Source organism: Cebus imitator, unplaced genomic scaffold (genome assembly GCF_001604975.1).
Source record: "Cebus imitator isolate Cc_AM_T3 unplaced genomic scaffold, Cebus_imitator-1.0 Scaffold214, whole genome shotgun sequence".
Classification (NCBI taxonomy): domain Eukaryota; kingdom Metazoa; phylum Chordata; class Mammalia; order Primates; family Cebidae; genus Cebus; species Cebus imitator.
The window spans coordinates 3038672-3061354 of NW_016107529.1; the positions used below are offsets into that span (position 1 = coordinate 3038672).

Sequence of the window (22683 nt, forward strand, 5' to 3'; positions counted from 1 at the left end):
TTTTTTTAAGATGTAGGGTCTTGCTGTGTTGTCCAGACAGGAGTGCAATGGCTATTCACAGGTGCAGTCATAGCGTACTGTGGCTTCAAGCTCCTGGCTTCAAGCCATCCTCCTGCCTCAGCCTCCCAAGTAGCTGGGACAATAGGCATACTCCTCTGTGCCCGGCCTTGTGTGATTATTTGATTTTAGGTTATAACCTGAAACTCTTAGACTAAATTGTGTTGCATGAAGGCAAGGACCATGTCTGTTTTGTATACTGCCACATCCCCATTGGGTGGCTTGTTTCCCAGTCCACAAGAAGAGTTCATATATTTGTGGAATAAATGAGTGAGTAATGGATTACAGGTATTGGTTTTGTCTCTTTATTAGAAAGGTTATTGAAGGATTTTCAGAAATTTAACATGATTAGATTTAGTTTATTTTTTAGAAAGTTCTTTCATTTAGTCTTTGTGTGGAAGATGAATTGGAAAGGCAAATTTGAAGATTAGGAGAACAGTTAGTTTATCATCATGATCATTTAGATCTCAGATAATAATGGCCTGAACAGAAGCAGCAATGTTAGAGATAGGAGAAGATACGATTTTGTAAGAATAATTTCAGAGGAAAACCAACGGGACTTAATGACTGACTGCATGTGGTCATGGCAAGGGAGAAGGAAAAGTTAGGACTCAATTTAGATGAAATACATAATTTAATATGAAGTAGTGTTACATAGTATTTAACGACAGTGCGATTGCAGTCATACAGATTAATCATGTAACTTACTAGCTGTATGACCCTGGTAATTCTACTTAATGTCTTAGTCCATTTGGGCTGCTATAACAAAATACCATAGACTGGATGGCTTATAAAGAACAAATTTACTTCTTACAGTTCTGGAGGCCGGGAAGTCTAAGATCAAGGCACCTGTAGATTTGGTATGTGGTGAGGGCCTGCTTCCTTATAGACAGCTATGTTCTAACTCTTAACTTCACAGGGCAAAAGGGCAAGGATTCTCTCTCAGGCCTCTTTTATAGGGCACTAATCCCATAGGCCCCACCAACTAATACTATCACTTTTGAGAGTTTTGGAAAATTCATCTGTTTACCTAACTGCTAATTGTAAGTGAGTGTCTTCATAGAATCTTTGAGATTAAATGTAACACATGTAAAATACCTAATATTCATATAGTTTGCTATGAACTTGAAGAAGTCATTTAACCATTTAAACTCATTTCTTCTGACAGAAAATAAGGATAATACGTATATTCTTTCTTCTTCCTATATCACAGAGTTGTTTTAAGACTGTGAAGCCGTATAAAAACTGTAAACTGATAACAATCATAGTAACTAGATATTAATTTTACATATTAGGATGGGAGATATCTATCCAACTTAGACTTTAACCCCTTATCTCTTGGTTCAACATTGTGAGGTATAGGATGCTTCTTGGCCATAAAAACTGAAGAAGTAGAATTTATCCTACTGGGAACAGATTTTTGCCACTGTAAAGCTCTGTGATAAATTATGAGTTCTCAAGAAAATAAATCTGGCCAGGTGTGGTGGCTCATGCCTGTATTCCCAGCACTTTGGGAGGCAGAGGTGGGTGGATCACTTGAGGTCATGAGTTTGAGACCAGCCTGGCCAACATGGAGAAACCCCATCTCTTCTAATAATACAAAACAAAACAAAAAATTAACCAGGCATGATGGCTTAGGCTTGAAGTCCCAGGTACTCAGGAGGCTGAGGCACGAGAATCGCTTGAACCCGGGAGGCGGAGGTTGCAGTGAACCAGGATCACACCACTGCACTCCAGCCTGGGCCACAGAGTAAAATTGTGTCTGAAAAAACAAAAACAAAACAAAAAACTTGATAGGAACAAAGGAAATTGTTGTTGCCTGGTGTAAAAGGGAGAAGGAAGTGAGATTGTCAGGAACCAAGCCCGGAAGGTGGAAATGAGATGCTGGAAATTGGCATGGCAGATTTTGATTGCCTGTTATGATTTCCTGTAGTTAAAGCAGTGCTTATTTTTATGATTGAGTTGTATATGTTGATCCTTGGCCTTCGTAGCAAAAACAGTGAAATCAGCTGGCATAGTTATTATTCCACACGTAAGGATAGTAACAAACAGAAGTTAAAACCCAGAAATTCCAATCTTTGTTTATTTCATCCTGCTGTAATTCCTTTCCAAACGGAAATAGCAGATGTAACTATCTTTCAATACCCACGTCAGGTAATGGTGTGCATATAAATCTTACCTAAGGGTAATTCAGGTGGTTTTTTCCCACCTGCTGTGTATTTTCCATGTGATCTTAGCTAAGATTTTTATTTTCAGCCAACGTTTTCCATTTCTTTATGGTTGACAGACTTGTAATCTCACTCCTGCTTTTGAATTACCCAACTTCCTGAACTACATTTTCTTTGAAACTTTAATATTGTAGTCTAATAAGGCTCACTGACAATCAGTATTTGTCAATATTGGTTCATTCTCTTTACACTGTAATCCCAAGTAAATTTTGTTTGTTCTTTCCCCCCACAGGTTTTCTGTGCTTCCTGCTGTAGCCTGAAATGTAAACTGTTATACATGGACAGAAAGGAAGCTAGAGTGTGTGTAATCTGCCATTCAGTCCTAATGAATGGTAAGTATTAAAACAGGTTGATTTCATAGTGATTGAGACAGAACAAGGGAATTCCTATGAAAAGACTTTTTCCCTCTGCCTTTCTTTACAAGTTGCTCGTTTTCTCAAATGTTATAACTTTAACTGAAAATATTTAGCTAAATTTCCATGTTTTGAAAGTATCTTAGCATTTCAGAATTCCTGTGCCTAATTTAATGAATGAATGCTAAAGCCAGGTAAGTTTTCCAGGAATAATGGAAGTTCTTTGGCAATCTGGTGCAGGTAGTTATTTGCATTCCTATAAAATAACCAGGGTGAGGTGGGAATGGGGAGCTTTTGATCACCAGATGATGAGATGTTAAAACTGGGCTGAGATTTTCCTTTTAAGAGAAGCTATCTCTTTCTAAGGAAGAACTTAATAACTTATGCATTCTTATCAGCACCTTGTTTCATTCATTTTGTTGAAAATAACTATTTTAGCATCTAGGACCAAGTAAAAAATTACATTTTAAAAGTTCATTTATCTCCTTAATGCTACTTAGATTTGCTATAAGAATAAAGGTTTAGAATCTAGTTGTTATGTGATAAAATAATATGGCCAGGGGAAAGTAAATAAAACTTATCCAGTGTTCATCTTTTGCTGGACTGGAAATGATTTTAAGGACATATTAGTTAAAAACCCTGAGTATTCTTGTAAAAAGATATAGTAAAATTGTTCAGTTCATGGTATTTTCTCTTTGAATGCATCTTTGTACAGTTGCTGGAACAATTACTAGACATAAAATGTTGAACTTGCACACCAGTGCTACCTGTGCCAGGATAGCGTGCCTCCTGGAGGCTGGAACTTATCTGCTCTGAGACCCCTCCTGCTCTGTCTGTCTGCATTGCTCATAGTGATGTTTTCCTGTTGCTGGCTTATTAACCTATTGCATGACAGTTAATCTGATCTGTTCTAATTTCCTATGATCTACCCAGTTTCCTCCCATTTCTGAATTCTTATAATTTTGATCAAATATGAATCATTCTCTCCACTCTTAAGGGTTACTTTTTAAATAGTAGTTATTTCACTTGGTTGCTCAAATGATGATTTTTATTCTGCTGCTTTCATTTTCGGGCACATATTCACAGAGAAGAGCATGCTGCTTAATTATAGTACCTAATAGCTCTTTTATTTGATGAGATCTTCCAACTTGATAGCTAATTTTTTTTTTAACTTGGCATAGCTAAAGATGAAGGAAATGGCAGAGGATTCACATGGAATACTTACTTTTTATTAAGCCAAGGAGGCCCTTAACAGGGGATCCTAAGGTAATCCACTTTTCCTGGTTTTTCCAGCGTCTTTCCTCTCGCATGGCTTAGCCTGGTCTTTTTCTGAATATTTAATTTGATGCTTTTCAGTGTTCCCTATCCCTTTTTCCCTTTCTCCTTTTCTCTTCCTCCCTCTCCTGCCAGTGCTTCCAAAGGAACATAGCTTTTGTTACTAGCCTTGTCTTGCAGTTTGGAGGCAATAAGTATTCAGAATCTTATGGATCATTCTTTTATGTTGAATGAGATTTTTGAAAGGATGCTTAAAAAGTGGGTGACTTCTGTTTCTGGACATGTGGTATTACCTGAACCTAGAAGATAAAACTTGATATCTTTTATTTCTGATGCACCTTTCATCCTATTTGCTTTAAAGGCAATAGGTGATGTTTCACTATTTACTAAAATTATAGGGTACACAGAATCTTAATGTATTTGTGATCTTTTATGTTGGTTGATCACACTTACATGATATTGGCACATTTTCATGTTCAAATAGGTCCTGTGCTTTTGAGACACACCAAAGATGTGAAATGGTTGTTACTGATGGATACTTTTATACAGGGTGATGATTACATAAAAGCAGAATTCAGAAAAATATTGAGATGTGTTCTCCTGAGCCTTAGGCTTTAGAAATTTTTAATGAGATTTTATTTTAACTAAGAGCCTTAAAAGTTTAGAAATGAAACTTAAAATTGTACAGTAGATTTATGCTATTATTATAGCCCGAGTTTGCTTTTGATAGAACTTTATAAAATGCATTAAGTATTAAAACAAATGAAAAAATGTCTAAATGCTATCCCAGTTTCAAATTCTTAAAGGTTGAGGTTGTTTCACTCCCTCTTAAGGAAATGTTTGGTCTCCTATAAAGAAGCCAGGCTCTAAGCTTTAACTCAGACTGATCTCTTATCAGTCTCTCAGAAGTATCCTATAATTCTTCTTTTTTAAATCACATTATTCTTACTTGCTCCAACCAAATAGTTTACTTGGCTAAATGGTCTCCTTTATTACATAAAATCACCTATCTCTTTAATACCTTCACTAGCTGGAAAAGAGACATACTATGAGTATTAATTAGGAGAAGCTGCATTATTTATCCAATATTGTGGAGGTCTTGATGTCCATATTTTGCAATCCATTCACATTGATTGTGTCTGTATTTGCTTTAGCTCAAGCCTGGGAGAACATGATGAGTGCATCAAGCCAGAGCCCTAACCCTAACAATCCTGCTGAATACTGTTCTACTATCCCTCCCTTGCAGCAAGCTCAGGCCTCAGGAGCTCTGAGCTCTCCACCTCCCACTGTGATGGTACCTGTGGGAGTTTTAAAGCACCCTGGAGCAGAAGGTAGGGGATCATGTGCTATTCTGTCTCTCTTTCCTCACGAAGTTCCTCTGAAAAGGTGCTGATATGACTTTACAGCACAAGTCTTAAAAAACACTGCAGATAAGTCTCTTTGGGTGGTTATTAAAATGCAACAAGGTGAGAAATGTGTCAAGACTATTCAAGACTATTTCTGGGCAAGTAGAGAATAATATTGTGTTGCTTGGTATTTTAGAGGTACCTCAGAATATATGTCAGTCTCCTCTCCAACTTAAGAATGGAGTAATTACATTGCTTGTCCTTAAAAAGAGGTGCCGAATTTGAAGTCAGTCGGTAAATTCCTAGCCTACCTCATGCTACCTTAATGTTCTTTGTAGGAGTTTAGTAAGTGATAAAAATGAGAGTTCTTCTTTCTGACCAGCTCATTCAAGTATTGCTTTTTGGAGTATACATTGCCATTTTCTCTTTTCATTTTTAATCTGTCCATATAAAAATATGAACATTTTTGTGTTAGGCACATAGACTTTAAATCTAGAACTTTAATTCTGATTATATCATATGATAGGTAGAAAATTACAGGCTCAACTTACGTTGGTTTATATCTTTATGATTATGATATTGTCAGATGAAAGACACTGTAAGTGCAGGAGATTATGAATAGTAAAAGTAAAATTTATTTTCTTAAAATGATCTTGTCAAGTTTCCCTTGATAATTAAAATAAGTCTTCCTTCATTAATTTTATCTTTTCATCTATTAATATTCCCTTCCCCTTGTCAAATAACCCACCTCCCCTTTTGAAGATCATAGACTTCTATTGACATTATCATACTCTTCCCCATTTTTTCTCTTTTCAGATCATCCCTTAGTTATACTCCTTGTATTTTTATGAATTTAGGCTTTCTTAAATCTTTATTCTCTTCATTTGTTGTTTTTGTTGTTCTTCCCTAGTCTCTGTGTATTTTGGCTGTTTGAATTGATTTCCAAAACTGGACTTAAAGGGATCATTTCATTAGGCTCAGTTTTCCAGCCTTTTCCCTGTCTTTTTGCTAAAATACAAATTACTTTTGCACTGCCAGATCAGTCTTTTTCTTCTTCAGTTACACTTCAGGCAATGATCTGGTCAGTTTGCTTCCCAATTCTTACATATCTGTGCCAGCTCTTCCGTTATAAATTAATTATTCTTTAACATTCTTCAGGGCATCTTTTGCCCTTTAAAAGTACCATATCACTTTACCAGATGTTTAATTTCTTTGGAAACCTCATACCTTTAGAAAATATGAATGTCTGTTTCTTTTTTTCCCCCTGCTATTAATTTATTTCTGAGGCACTTGAACACTTTCCTTAGTTTCTCTGTCAGTGATACAGGACTGAGTATGTGACATAATCATAGATGTGTTTAAGAACTCTTAATATTTCAAAGCAAAGTATTTTATATCTTTGCATATAAGTTAAAGAAGTAAAGAATATATTTAAATTTGTATTTTAAATTCATTTATAACCAGTTTTATACAGTTACGTTTCTGATGTTTCTGATTGTAAGTTGCTAAGTAGTGATTTCTTTGTACATCTGGAATTGGTGACCCTCTCTTCTTTGATGTTAGAAAACCTTCCAATGTCACATTGATGCCTGTTTTATTTTTCTGGCCCCTCAAGTGGCTCAGCCCAGAGAGCAGAGACGAGTTTGGTTTGCTGATGGGATCTTGCCCAATGGAGAAGTTGCTGATGCAGCCAAATTGACGATGAATGGAACTTCCTCTGCAGGAACCCTGGCTGTGTCACATGACCCAGTCAAGCCAGTAACTACCAGTCCTCTACCAGCAGAGGTAAGAAAACAAAACAGCAATTAAAATTGCATAGCTACTTTACTCAGCATTGTGCTGCCTCAGTTGCCTTTTTCTATGTTGAGTTACTTTTGTGTGGAATCCCATAGGTTTTGGATACAACTTAGTGTATATGTGCACATTTATGGATAACGTAAATGTGGCAAAAGTCAGCTGTTCTTCTTTGCTCTCTATTTAGAAGTTTTTCACGAGAAAGGTTCTTAATGAAGATTGTTCTCAGATAAGCTCAGGTGCTCCACTGTAGCTAGTAGTCAGGCTGTAGGGAATTCTGTCCCCTTGCTACACTGATTTTTAAAGCGTGTTCCCCAGGTTCTGTGGCAGCCTCTCAGGAGTGCCATGGTGAGGAAGACCAGGCAACATGAATGGGGCTGAGGAGCTTAGTTGAAAATCCTGACTTATCAGCATCCCCTACCAGAGTGGTATAGTTGTTACACTTGTTGAACCTATACTGACATATCATAATCAACCCAAGTCCACCTTTTACATTAGGATTGGATACTTTTTTTCTTTTTTTTTTTGAGACAGAATCTCACTCCGTTGCCCAAGCAGTGGTATGATCTTGGCTCACTGCAATCTCTACCTCCTGGGTTCAAGCAATTCTTCTGTCTCAGGCTTCCAAGTAGGTGGGATTACAGGTGCCAAGTAGGTGGGATTACCATGCCTGGCTAATTTTTGTATTTTTAATAGAGACAGGGTTTCACCATGTTGCCCAGGCTGGGTCTCGAACTCCTTGGCAACATGGTGATCCACCTACCTCAGCCTCCCAAAGTGCTGGCATTACAAGTGTGAGCCACCACACCCTACCAAGATTGGATAAAATTTTTACTCCAGATGTTTTCATAGAATTGTTAGTTACTAATTATTTATATTAATGATAAGTTACTAATTATATTAATAAGTAATATTTTTTTCAGACATTTACATCCTATATAATTTGTGGGTTTTCTGCCATTACCATGGCAGAAAATAAAAATAATAATAATAATTTGTGGGTTAAATTGCATGTTGTTAAGATTACATTTTTTGGGCCGGGCGCGGTGGCTCATGCCTGTAATCCCAGCACTTTGGGAGGCCGAGGTGGGTGGATCACGAGGTCAAGAGATCGAGACCATCCTGGTCGACATGGTGAAACCCCGTCTCTACTGAAACTACAAAAAATTAGCTGGGCATGGTGACGCGTGCCTGTAATCCCAGCTACTCAGGAGGCTGAGGCAGGAGAATTGCCTGAACCCAGGAGGCGGAGGTTGTGATGAGCCGAGATCACGCCATTGCACTCCAGCCTGGGTAACAAGAGCAAAACTCTGTCTCAAAAAAAAAAAAAAAAAGATTACATTTTTTGACATGCAGAGCTAAATTACCTGTTTGATGAATTATTGAACCATGTAATATCTATCTTCAAATATTTCTACTTTTTGAATTTTTCTATGGCTACAGAGGGTGACAGCCAGAACTATGTCTTATCCTTCTTTGAGTCACCACAGTGACATTGTCAAGAAAGTTTTTTCTTTATTTTCCCCCAAATGGTTTTTTTGTTTGTTTGGTTTGGTTTTTTTTGACACAAGGTCTCACTCGGTCGCTCAGGCTGCAGTATAGTGCTGCAAACATGGGTCACTGCAGCCTTAACATCCCAGGCTCAGGTGATCCTCCTGCCACAAATAGTTCTTCCCCAAATAGCTGGGACTATAGACAAGCCTGGCCACAACTGTTTATTTGGAAAAAAATTCAACCTACAGAAAAGCTGCATGAATAGTACAGTGAATACCCATATACTCTTCACCTATCTTCATCAGCTGTACCATTTTGCCACATTTACTGTACCACTTCACACTACACACACTTTTTAAAATGACCTATTTAAAGATTGGTTGCACTTCACCACTTAATAATTCAGCTTGTGCACCCTAAGAAAAGTCATTTCCTTGTCTAACCGCAATGCAATTATCACATGAGAAGGAAACTTAACATATAATTCTGTTATCTATAATCTATATTCAGATTTCCTCAATTGTCCCAATAATGTTCTTTATAGCTTTCATTTATATATGTGTGTGTGTGTGTGTGTGTGCAGATATATTAAATATTTTTTAAAATAAAATTTATTTTTAAAAATCAAAATCTCATTAAGGATCACAGTTGCATTTAGTTGTCATATTTATTTGGTTTGCTTTAATCTTGAACAGTTCTCTTTTTTAGTTTTTATATCACTAATGTTGAAGTATTTGGGCCATGTTTTACATGATACTCTCAATTTGTATTTGATTTTCTTTCCCCATGATTAGTTTCAGATTAAACATTTTTTGGCAGTAATGATAATCCTACATATAAGTGAGGGTGATTTCTTAGAGAATCACATCAAGAAGTATTAGTTTAGGCTGGGTGCAGTGGCTCACGTCTGTAATTTCAGCACTTTGAGGGAGGCCAAGGCAGGAGAATTGCCTGAGCCCAGGAATTTGAGACCAGCTTGGGCAACATAGTGAGACTCTGTCTCTACAAAAAATTTAAAAATTAGCTAGCCATGATGGCATGCCTGTAGTCCAGCAACTCAGAAGATTCAGGCAGGAGGGTGATGATTTTTTTCTTTCTATTAAATTTCCTATCTCTTTGTTTGTTTGATGGGTTCTTAAACTGTAAATATTTTTGAAAAAATGAGGAAGGTCTAGTGAGTGAATGTTATAGGGAAACAATTTTCTGCTCATTATAAGCAAGCTAAGCCACATTATTTTGTGCTCTTACATTGTGCAACACTCTAATATTTATGTGGTAAATGAGAGAAAACAAACTCTTCAATGGCAGACTAGAAAATATTAATATTTTTCATATTTTTATGGTCTAGTAGAGTACCTGGCACTTAACAAGTGCCCAATAAATGAAGTAAATGCCTTTTTTATTTGTTTTTTTGAGACAGAGTCTTGCTCTGTCGCTAGGCTGGGGTGTAGTGGCGTGATCTTGGCTCACTGCAACCTCTGCCACTCGGATTCGAGTGATTGTCCTGCCTCAGCCTCCTAAGTAGGTGGAACTACAGGCATGCACCACCACAGCCAACTAAGTTTTATATTTTTAGTAGAGACAGGGTTTCACCATCTTGGCCAGGCTGGTCTTGAACTCCTGACCTTGTGATCCACCTGCTCAGCCTCCCAAAGTGCTGAGATTACAGGTGTGAGCCACCGTGCCAGGCCAAGGAAGATTTTTAAAATGATTAAANTTTTTTAATACTTTAAGTTCTGGGATACATGTGTAGAACTTGTAGGTTTGTTACATAGGTATACATGTGCAATGGTGGTTTGCTGCACCCATCAATCCATCATCTAGGTTTTAAGCCCTGCAGTAAATGCCTCTTTACAGAAGGTATTTAAGTAGAGGCCAACTGACCACTTCTTAAGATATTGAAAGGAGAGTATTTGCACCATTCAATAGTAGGTTAGGATAGATTACTTTATTTTCTGTACCAGGCCTTCAAATCAGTTAATAATGGTTTGCCAGTAAAATTTTATAAAGTTCCTATATGATGCCATACTGGAAAATTTTAGAAATCCTGCTAAAAACATATAGTCCTAAAAAAAACTTTGTCCTAAGTAGGGACAAAAGAATGGAAAAACATGGGCATGTTTATTTTGTTTTATTTTATTCTTTTTTTGAGACAGTTTTGCTCTTGTTGCCCAGGCTGGAGTGCAGCGGCGCCATTTCAGCTCACTGCAGCTTCCGCCTCCCTAGCTTGAGTGATTCTCCTGCTTCAGCCTCCCGAGTAGCTGGCCTTAGAAGTACCCACTATTATACTTAGCTAATTTTGTGCTTTTCATAGAGACAGTGTTTCACCATGTTGACAAGGCTGGTCTTGAATTCCTGACCTCAGGTGATCTGCCTGCCTTGGCCTCCCAAAGCGCTTTGATTACAGGTGTGAGCCACCGTGTTCAGCCATATTTTGAAGAAATAGTTTTAATGTTTGTTCAGGTATAAAATACGTAGCAAAATGCTTAACTAAGGAGCACTAATCCTTAGGAAGCAACTTGATGAATGTATACATGTTATATATAATGGTTTTTTATATATTTTACATACACACACACACACACACACACACACACAAAATATTTGACCACCATCCAGGTGAAGATACAGAACATCTCCAGCACTCCATAAGGTTTCCTTATGCACTTTTTCTGTCAGTACCTTCCCATTTCTTCAAGGTAACCATTGTTCTCACTTCTGTCCCTCCAGATTAGTTTTGCTTATTCTTGAATTCACATAAATGGAAACAATAGTATGTAATGTTTTGTGTTTAGCTTTTTAAGCTCAACCTAATATTTATGAGATTTATGCATATTGTTGTATGCATCCAAAGTACATTTCTTATTGCTGAGTTGTATTCCATTGTGTAGATATGCCATAATTTATGTTATATTCTCCTGTTAGTGGTCACTTGAATTCTTTCTAGTTTTTGACTATTAGGAAGGAAGCTGTTAGGAATTTTTTTTTTTTTTTTTTTGAGTCTCACTCTGTTGCCCAGGCTGGAATGCAGTGGCATGATCTCAGCTCACTGCAACCGCCACCTCCCAGGTTCAACCAGTTCTCCTGCCTCAGCCTCCCAGGTAGCTGGGGTTACAGACTCATGCCAGCTAATTTTTATGTTTTTTGTAGAGACAGGGTTTTACTATGTTGGCCAGGCTGATCTTGAACTCCTGACCTTAAGTGATCTGCCTGCCTTGGCCTCCCAAAGAGCTGAGGTTATAGGCATGAGCCACTGTAACTGGCTGTATGAATACCCTTATACACATTTAAAACAAGTTTTAAATATTTTTCTTTTAACTTTTTTTTTTTTTTTGGAGATGGAGTTTTGCTGTTGTTGCCCAGGCTGGAGTGCCGTGGTGCAATCTTAGCTTACCGCAACCTCTACCTCCTGGGTTCAAGCAATTCTCCTGCCTCAACCTCCCAAGTAGCTGAGATTACGGGCTTGCACCACCACACTCGGCTAACTTTTGTATTATTAGTAGAGATGGGGTTTCACCATGGTGGCCAGGCTGATCTTGAGCACCTGACCTGAAGTGATCCATCTGCCTTGATCTCTCAAAGTACTGGGATTGCAGGTGTGAGCCACCATGCCCAGCCTCTTTGAACTCTTTAAAAGCTTCTATTTCATGTTCATGTTACAGAGAATATACATCTGTGTAGTGTGGGAAATAAAAGAAAAAAAGTTACAGATAATATAGAGAGGAAAGCACCATTTTAATAGATATTTGAGCACGTTCTATTTAATAATTAAGTGGATTTAACGCCAACAAACATGTTTTACAACTGTATACTTCATTAAATGTAACTAATGTGATTTGCCTATGAATGCAAAGAAAAATGAACCTCAATTTTTATTTTACTACATAGTAAATGGAAATGACATATTTTAATCTCTGTATTTTATGTTGTTTTTCCCTTTTTATTAAGATAAAGTATTAATATATATAACATACAATTTTAACAATTTTTAAGTGAACTATTCATTGGCATCAAGCACATTTACATTGTTGTGCAACCATCACCACTATTTACAAAGTTAATTTTTTTTTTTTGAGACAAAGTCTTGCTCTGTCACCAGGCTGGAGTGCAGTGGCGAGATCTTGGCTCACTGCATCCTCTGCTTCCTGGGTTCAAGCAATTCTCCTGACTCAGCCTCCTGAGTAGCTGAGACTACAGGCGCTTGCTAAGTTTTTGTATTTTTAGCAGAGGCAGGGTTTCACTGTGTTAGCCAGGATGGTCTTGATCTCCTGACCTCATGATCCACTCACCTTGGCCTCCCAAAGTACTGGGATTACAGGGGTGAGCCACTGTGCCAGGCCCAAAGTTAATTTTTAAAATCAATATAAATTAGACTTTAAGTAGATCCCAAGATATTAAATATTAAGAAATTATCAAATAATATTGAAATTTTGTTTCTGTTGCCACTACAGTTTTTAAAAAATAGTTTTATGGCAAAAGAAACCTGGGTAAAGGAAGCTTTAATGCAGTTTATAAGACCTCTTCTCTCATTACCATAATTTGGTGATACTAAAAGGAGAAATCTGTACATTTGAAAACATTTTCGTAGTATAGGCCTGGTTTGTTTGTTTTTTTTAAACCACGGGTTAATGAACATTTTGTGCTACCTTTCAAAATGTATGAATTTCAAATTTTCACTTACATTCCTATTTATATTTCTAATTATGTTCTGCCAAAGTCTTGAATTCTCTGTAGTACTCACTTTGTTTTGCTTTTCCTAGACGGATATTTCTCTATTCTCTGGGAATATAACTCAGGTTGGAAGTCCTGTCGGAAGTGCAATGAACCTTATTCCTGAAGATGGCCTTCCTCCTATTCTCATCTCCACTGGTGTAAAAGGAGGTATGTGGACTACATATTTAAACAGGGATAGTTCTATCTGCCAAATGTTACCTTCTAATTAAGGGTGAGAGACAGAATTTGAGTAACATTTACCTTTCTCCTATCCAACAAAACAAACAACTACCCCAATACTATGAAAACAGTTGTTGCTGTTATTATTTTAGAGCAGATGCTTATGTTTTTATATTATTATATTGTTTTCGTTTTTTGAATGGCTATAATATTGTTATAATGTAAATGTAGTTTACCAGCACTTTTAAAAACTATTTCAAAGCACATAATATTCTGAAGGATTGCTTGTGATTTAGGATGAACCCACCCTGATACAGTCATTATTTTAGCTTTTTGTTTTGAAGTAGGATATACATTCAGAAAGAACATAGAGTAAGCGTGAAAAGCACTGAATTTAAATGGTAATTTTACTGTTAAAAATATTTTTAGGGAATCCTGGTAAGAAGTAAAGTTATTATCTAATCAAAATAATGCTTAATACTATGTGAAAATCTATTTTGATTGTTTTTAACTTTTATTTTAGATTCAAAGGGTACATGTGCAGGTCTGTTACATGGATATATTGCATGATGCTGAGGTTTTGGGTATGATTGATCCTGTCACCCAGGTAGTGAGCATAGTACCCAATGGGTAATTGTTTTTTTTTTTTTTTTTGAGACAGTCTCTATTCAGTCTGCCACTGATGGGCACTTAGGTTGATTGCATGTCTTTGTTATTGTGAATAGTGCTGCAGTGAACATACAAGCACATGTGTCTTTTTGGTAGAACAATTTATCTTCTTTTGGATGTATACTCAGTAATGGGATTGCTGGGTTGAATGGTAGTTCTCTTTTAAGTTATTTGAGAAATCTCCAAACTGCTTTCTGCAGTGGCTAAACTAACTTAATTTCTATTAACAGTGTATACATGTCCCCTTTTCTCCACAGCCTCACCAGAATCTATTGTTTTTTGACTTTTTAATAATAGCAGCTCTGAATGATATGAGGTGGTATCTCATTGTGGTTTTGATTTGCATTTCTCTGATGATTAGGGTAAAATTTTATTGCTGACATATGTGGATCAGTATACAATTACAACATTTTCAGTAGATGGCTTATTAATAACCTCTCCTGAACTTTGTCCTAGGCTTTTACCTGGTCTCCTTGCCTTCAGTCTTCCTCTTCGTCATTTTATCTTCCACACTGTTGCTAGTTATGTTTTTAAACATAGATATTATCTTATGTTCCCTTTACTTAGAAATATTTAATGGATTCCCAACGCCTTTAGTGTAAATTACTTATACTGTTTCTTTTTTTTCTTTTCTTTTTTTTCTTTTTTGAGACTCTTGCCCATGCTGGAGTACAATGGCGCGATCTTGTCTCATGACAGCCCCCACCTTTTGGGTTCAAGGGAGTCTCCTGCCTCAGCCTCCCAGGTAGCTGGGACTTTGCACCACCATGCCTGGCTAATTTTTGTATTTTTAGTAGAGACAGGTTTCACTGTGTTGAGCAGGCTGGTCTTGAACTCTGGACCTTGTGATCCACCAGCCTCGGCCTCACAAAGTGCTGGAATTACAGAGGTGAGCCACCGCGCCCAGCCTGACAATGTTTCTTACAACCTTATCTCAGCTTGTCTTTCCAGCCATTTATTATCAACTTTATTTCCAGCCATTCCCTAGCACCTTACGTGTATACTGCAGATTATTTGCTATTTTTTGAATATTTACTTTTAATTGTTTTGTACATTTTCTTATGCTGTGGAATAATGGGAAAGAATGGACTTCAGAATTGAACAAACCTGATTTTTAATGGCAGTACCATTCCATTCTAGCAGTGTGATCCAATTGGCAAGTCATTCATCTTCTCTGAATTTGTTTCCTAGTCTTTTTTTTTTTTAATTACATAACTACACCTACTTAAGAGTCATCATGGGTATTAAGTTAGATATTATACCTGTAAGAATATACCAAGAAAGTATCTAGCATAAAGCAGGCATGTAATTAATATTTTCCATTTCTTCCTTTCTTCTGCCTAGAATACCCCTCTCTACTGTAGACTTCCGAAGAACTCCTTGGCCTTTTAAAATCCAGCTTAATGGTTAACTCTTCCCTGAATCCTTACCTGGGCTGCTTAGAAAATAGTGTTTTGCTTCCTTATCTCTGTTCTAATAGCAGTTCCTATAGACTGTTGACTGCATTAACACTTTTTCTCATTGCAGTTTCAATATTATATTTTTAGATGTTATTCTTTCACTTAGACTATGAATTATTTATCTTATTTCATGCTGTGTTTACTGCTCCTTGCATGGTGCTAGACCCATAGTAGGCTCTCAGCAAATGCTGACTGTCTATATTGTACTATCAAATGCAGCTATGTCCCAGATAGTTAGCAGTGAACTTTCACATACAATTAAGCATTCTTTTGATTGCATAATGCCTTTGCTCATTTACCAGGACCCTGTAAAAATATCTATTGTTAGTAAAATTACTGCTTAGGGTTCAGATTTTTATTTTAATAAATCTTAGATTAACAAGGAAATAAATTGGCCTATTCTGTTGTTAAAAAATGTCAGATTGCAGGATTCTATTTTCATAAAAAGTTACATCCATTAAATCTAATTGTCAAAACTTCTACCAAGAAAGAACAGTTAATTATCTATATTACTTAATTAAACTGTATTACTGCCTCTTCACCAAAATTTTGCAGCTTTTTATTCCAGTGGGATGACTTTATTTAAAAAATATTAAACTCAGGATTTCTCTTTCCAGTAGTTTTTTTTTTTTTTTTTTTTTGAGACAGAGTCTTGCTCTGTCGACCTGGCTGGAGTGCAGTGGCACAATCTGGGCTGGCTGCAACCTCCACTTCCTGGGTTCAAGGAATTCTCCTGCCTCAGCTTCTTAAGTAGCTGGGATAACAGGCCTGCCCACGCCCGGCTAATTTTTGTATTTTTAGTAGAGACAGAGTTTCACCATGTTGGCCAGGCTGGTCTCAAACTCCTGACCTTCCGCCGACCTTGGCCTCCCAAAGTGCTGGGATTACAGGCATGAGCCACCATGCCAGGCCTAAATACTTTTATTAATGGGGTAGATATTTCCCACTGCAGCCAAAAAATCAATTTTTAAATTTCCATTAGAAAATGGCAAATCATGTTACTTTGTTCTACCTGAATGTCCCTCAAAGATGCATGTTATATAAGACCAACTAAGCAACATTCACCTTTTAGGTTTTCAATTCCTTTCCCATATCTCTAGATTCTACAATGATTATTACACATGATTTGACTTCAAGCTCAAAGGATCACTGTCATTCAAAATGAGGTGCTGAAGCACATACTGTGCTTCCAGAGATTAAATGGGAAGAGTTACATTCAGTATTAACATGTCATGTTCAGAATCTTATGTGTGATTTACTGGAGATTTTAGTGATATATGTACTAAACTCATGAATTATACTTAAAGGAATTGTTTTATGAAGCCAGTTGCGTATGATACTTTTATTTTGTAGGTTCATTTTTTAAAGTTTTTAATTGTCAAAAATCTCAAACAGTACAAAAGATCGTGCAGTAAAAAGGTCATACAGTAGAAGGGCTCTCTTTCTACCCCAACTGTTCGATATCTTTTCCAGAGGTAACTAGTATATTATCACTTTCTTGTATATCATGAGTTATTTTAAATGCTGTTCTCGAACATCTAGTATGTGAAATTCTTGTTATAATAGTTGGAAAATTTTTACTAAATAGAAAGGTAGGGCCAGGCATGGTGGCTTACACTTGCAATCCCAGCTCTTTGGGAGGATGAGGTGGGTGGATCACCTGAGGTCAGGAGTTTGAGATCAGCCTGACCAACATGGAGAAACCCCATCTCTACTAAGAATACAAAATTAGCCAGGCGTGGTGGCACATGCCTGTAATCCCACCTATTCAGGAGGCTGAGACAGGAGAATCGCTTGAACTTAGGAAGTGGAATTTGCGGTGAGCCAACGTTGTGCCATTGCACTCCAGCCTGGGCAGCAAGAGCAAAACTCCATCTCAAAAAAAACCAAAAAAAAAAAAAAAAGGAAGAACGGTAGACTGGGGCACAAACCAATCTGGGGAAAGGTCTATACACAGGACATTATCATCCAAAGTGGACTTTGGGACCACTCAAAGGGTCACTTTTGAGAGTAAAAGGGGGCACTATTAACATGATACTGGGGCAGCAGGTACAAACCATGCTCTGTATGCACCTATTGATAAATCAAATGCATGTGTCTTTTCTGTGAATAATTAGCTCATTTCTCCATCTGATCTCTTTCTTGGTTTGTCCTTTTAACCAATCTATTACATTCTTTTTTCCCCTTACAGACTATGCTGTGGAAGAGAAACCATCACAGATTTCAGTAATGCAGCAGTTGGAGGATGGTGGTCCTGACCCACTTGTATTTGTTTTAAATGCAAATTTGTTGTCAATGGTTAAAATTGTAAATTGTAAGTTATAAATTCCTAAAAATTAAAATCAGATGCTTTACTGACTCATAGATAGTAAATAAAACTTTCAGATTTATTTCACACAAGTATTTTTAATATAACCACATCTTACTGAACACTGAGTTCTGAAAAAGTTGGTTTGTATTAAATAATATATCCTAGAGGACAGCTGTGGAACTAACTGAAACTTTCACATTTAGTTACGGGGTGAGGTAGGTGAATTCTCCATGGAGGAAAGCCAAACAAATCTTGAACTTACCTGAATTAAGTTCTTGAGATGAATATGTTAAACCATAACTTATCACCAGAACTGGAGGTAGATAAAGTATACAGGCTACTCAAATAATTTACATGCTAGGTTTTAATCCCAGAGACCTCAATCACGGTATAAACCTTTATTTAGGAAAAGTGTTAACTAACACATAGTGAAGCTTCAATAAAGCATAAACTGAGATTCAGAAGAAACTTCTGAATTCTTGGTGCTAGCATCATGAATGAGAAAGATGACTAACTCAGAATTTTTTGAGACAGAGTCACTTGTTACCCAGACTGGAGTGCAGTGGCTTGCTCTCTGTTCACTGCAGCCTCCACCTCCTGAGTTCAAGCATTCCTCCCACATCAGCCTCCCAAGTAGCTGAGGCTATAGGTGCATGCCACCATACCTGGCTAATTTTTTTGTATTTTTTATAGCGATGGGAGTCTCACCATGTTGCCCAGGCTGTTCTTGAACTCCTGAACTCAAGTGATCCACCTGCCTTGGTATCCCAAAGTGCTGGGATTACAGATGTGAGCCACCGTGCTGGCTAATAATTTTGAGAATTATTGAGAAAATGCATTTATCCTGAGTGAGTGTTAATAGGTAGTTTTGAAGGAAGGAACCTCTAGGGAACTGTCCTCCAGTTCACCATGTGTACTTGAGTTGATTTTGGAAACCAGAAACATATACTAATTCCTTAGAAGTTCCATATTGATGAAATGTGGGTTTCTGGCTTTCTTGCTAATCACACTCATATGTTTGGCCAGTTACTGATACTTGCTACCTTTTCTTTAGGATCAGATTTAAAATTAATTTGCTTGAAATTTCAATTTTCCATATCCAGTTTATAAATTAGGCTTAGAAATTAGCTAACCTGCTGGGCATGGTGGCACGTGCCTGTAGTCCCAGCTACTCGGGTGGCTAAGAGATCGCTTGAGCCCAGGAGTTCTGGGCTGTAGTGCGCTATGCCAATTGGGTGTCCACACTAAGTTTGGCATCAATATGGTGACCTCCCCGGAGTGGGGGACCACCAGGTTGCCTAAGCAGGGGACCACCAGGTTCCAACCACCGGCACAGGTTGGAAACGGAGCAGGTCAAAACTCCTGTGCTGATCAGTAGTGGGATCACGCCTGTGAATAGCCACTGCACTCCAGCCTGGGCAACAAGCAAGACCCTGTCTCTTAAAAAAAGAAAGAAAGAAAGAAATTAGCTAACCTAAGGCCAGGCACCATGGTGCACACCTATAGCCCCAGTACTTCAGGAGGCCAAGGCAAATGAATCACTTGAGCCCAGGAGTTCAAGACCATCCTGGGCAACATGGTGAAACCCCATCTCTACTCAAAAAAAAAAAAAAAAACCACAAAAAACTGGGCATGATGACATGTTCCTGTAGTCCCAGCCACTCTCGAGGCTGAGGTGGGAGGAGTTCTTGAGCCCAGGAGACGGAGGTTGCAGTGAGCCAAGATCATGGCACTGCACTCCAACCTGGATGACAGAGCAAGACTCAAAAAAAAAGGAAAGGAAAAAAATATCTAACTTAGATTCTTGAAGTTTAGACCATCATTAGGAATGTCCTGTTTAGGTACCCAAAGTGAAATAAAGATGTCTTTCTTTTTTTGATTTACATTTGTTTTGATTTACATGGTAGTATTCATAGTTATATTTGAATCCTTTTTCAGTTCTTTTGGGGATCTCATTGTGTTGGGGCACCAAGAGTAAAAGTGTCAAGGATTAAGCATTGTTTTTGACTACATATGGTTTCTGCTGTTCATATTCTTCATATAGCCTTAAAGTGAAGGAGTAGAACTAAGTAGTTGAGAAAACCCATCCTTTTCAGTAATTTTTACAGCAAGAAGCCAAGTAAAGTCATGTTGCTGATTATCTAGAATTTTCTCCCAGAAAGGACTATAGTTAAAATAGGTAGAATCTTTTGGTAATATATTAAATTTAATAAATATACATAAAAATATATTTTCTTTAGGTCTAACCTGAAGGCAGAGCTATACTATTGGCTCTATTGTAATTATTTCTAGCCTTATATAGGTAATTACTTCCTTTCGTGATGTGATTTTTTAAAATATAAAGATGGAAGACTATGTTCTTCAATCACTATAACTTATAATACATAGTTTGGTTTTGTTTTAGTATTAATAGAATGTTGCTTTTTTTAAATAATAGGAGTTAAAAGTTTTAAATGCATTTTATTATTATTTATTTTACTTCCTTTTCAGTCATTTTTCTAAGTGTTTAGAAAAGAGCCAGAGGCACTAGCATGTTTTATTTTCTACAGTAGTTTTCTGGCTCAATGCAGTGACAGTTCACAGTTGAATTATGCAGACTATGATCTATTTTAATCTTTGCTGTATTATAACATAGATTTCTATGCATCTTTTTTTAAGAATAGGATTGATAGGAATGTCTTTATTTTTATATTTTTATTCCATCTGTAGATGTGAACAGGAAGTGCTGGTGTTTCACAACCAAGGGAATGCATGCAGTGGGTCAGTCAGAGATAGTCATTCTTCTACAGTGTCTACCGGATGAAAAGTGTTTGCCAAAGGATATCTTTAATCACTTTGTGCAGCTTTATCGGGATGCTCTGGCAGGTGGGAATGCTTTGTGACTTAGTCTGCTCCCTTTGTAGATGACAAAAAATTTTGAATTCCAATACAAAATAATAGTCTTAACTTTGGACTTAAGCATGGCAGGGGACTTTGATATTAGTGGCAAGTTAGAAATTTCCATGGTGTGAGGAAATGATAAATTTTAGTATTGTACCTGGTGTGGTTATTATTATTTTACAGAGGCTGGAATCAAAGCTGTAAGAGAATCTGGTGACCTAAATATAAGAATATTTTCTTTTCAGTGGAGGGGTCAGGATATTGGTACCTGGTAGAAGGAAGCATATTTGTAACCCTTTCTTGTTTCTTCAGTTAACAATATTTAATCATAGTGTAAATGCTAATGAATATTCAAATTTCAAAAACAGTAGCATAGATGACTTTATTATGGCTTCAAAATAAATTGTAAATATTAACTGTAGCAATTTAAAAGTAAAGGCATAGAGGTTAGAATTTTGGAAAGACTAAGGATATTAACATACAAAGAAACTAAGATTGAGAGAAAAGAAACATATTATTTGACATTACAGTTATTTATTATGACATTGTATGATTTGACATTACAAAGTCAGCCTCCCTTTGATTTAACAAATGAGGTAAAAAATGGTATAATTGAGCTGTTCTCATTTATTGTAATAGAAAGTCAGTATATGATATCTGTACTTGATAAATAAGTATTATTTGAGGAACAAAGCTTGGAGAGGGTGTGGGGGTGGCTGGGGTATTAAAAGTATTTTCATGTATTATTTGATAATATTTCATACATATATTAAAACCATAAATTATTCAGACTTTCCATTGTGGGATTCTGTGCGAAAGACAGTATCCAGAATATAAAATGCACTTTTGTGAATGAAACTGTTCATTGCAACATTACCTAAAGTTAACACAAAAATTCAGATGCTATCTAAATGCCTTATCTATAGGTGAAAAGTTTAATTTTTGTGGTACTTATTAGATGTGTGCATCTTTTTGAGAACTTTTTTTGGCCATTAAAACTATTTATGAAAATAATGTAATAATATGGAAAATGCTCTTTAAATAAGTACAGAAGTAGGATATACATTGTATTTTTAATGTGATATAGATTATGCATAAAAGATTGTGCCTTTACGTCTTAATTAGTCTCTACAATAATTTAGGTGTAGCATTACATAGGGCAAAGTAATACACTGGAAACTGACCCCATAATACCTATGAAGTACCTTTTAGTGTTTACCCTGTTTGTTCCAAAATGAATAGGGTTAATCTGAAATCATCCAGGTCCTCCAGGCCACATAATACCCTGGAGCTGAATTTAGTTCTGGAAATAACCAGAAACTTTCACTTTTCTCCTCAATCTGAATGTATTCACATTTAAAAATTCTAGAAAAATGGCATTGGAGGTTCCAGTAATTGTAGGTTTGTGTGGGTTTTGAGAGGATGTCAGAGACTAGGGCATGGGAGGTTCATGAATGTCTTATTTAGGAGCCCATCCTTTATTCTGTAGGCAATGAAGAACCATTGAAAGAATTTGAGATGATGAGTGACATAATCAGATTTGCATTTTAGAAAGATGACTCTGGAAGCAATGTGAAAAATGGATCAAAGTCCGTGAGTCTGGTGGCAGTTAAGAAGCAATTTCAGGATAAGCAAATGTATATTCATACAGTAGAATATTGTTCAACAGTAAAAATGAACTAACTGCTGATGTACGCAACAGCATGCATGAATCTCACAGACGTTAGGCTGAGCAAAAGCCAGGCACAAAAAAGTACATATTGGATGATTCCATTTATATGATTCTCTGAAACAGACAAAATGAATCTGTGGTACTAGAAATTAGGCCAGTGTTTACCTTAAGTGAGGTGGGGTGCAGGTGCTGGAATTGACTATGGAGAGTCCCAGAAAACTTTCTGGGATGAAAGTTCTATATCTGGATTA

At 36.9% G+C, this 22683-nt stretch overlaps 1 protein-coding gene across 1 annotated transcript in view; it reads left to right on the top strand.

The window, feature by feature from the left end:
* ZFYVE9 (zinc finger FYVE-type containing 9) overlaps nucleotides 1-22683 on the top strand; it is a 217410-nt gene that overhangs the window by 126523 nt on the left and 68204 nt on the right. Inside the window, exons 5-10 of the mRNA XM_037745790.1 lie at nucleotides 2518-2617; nucleotides 5068-5244; nucleotides 6875-7044; nucleotides 13308-13428; nucleotides 17761-17883; nucleotides 20590-20745. Coding sequence (XP_037601718.1) covers nucleotides 2518-2617; nucleotides 5068-5244; nucleotides 6875-7044; nucleotides 13308-13428; nucleotides 17761-17883; nucleotides 20590-20745 — 847 coding nt within the window. The remainder of the gene's footprint in view (nucleotides 1-2517; nucleotides 2618-5067; nucleotides 5245-6874; nucleotides 7045-13307; nucleotides 13429-17760; nucleotides 17884-20589; nucleotides 20746-22683) is intronic.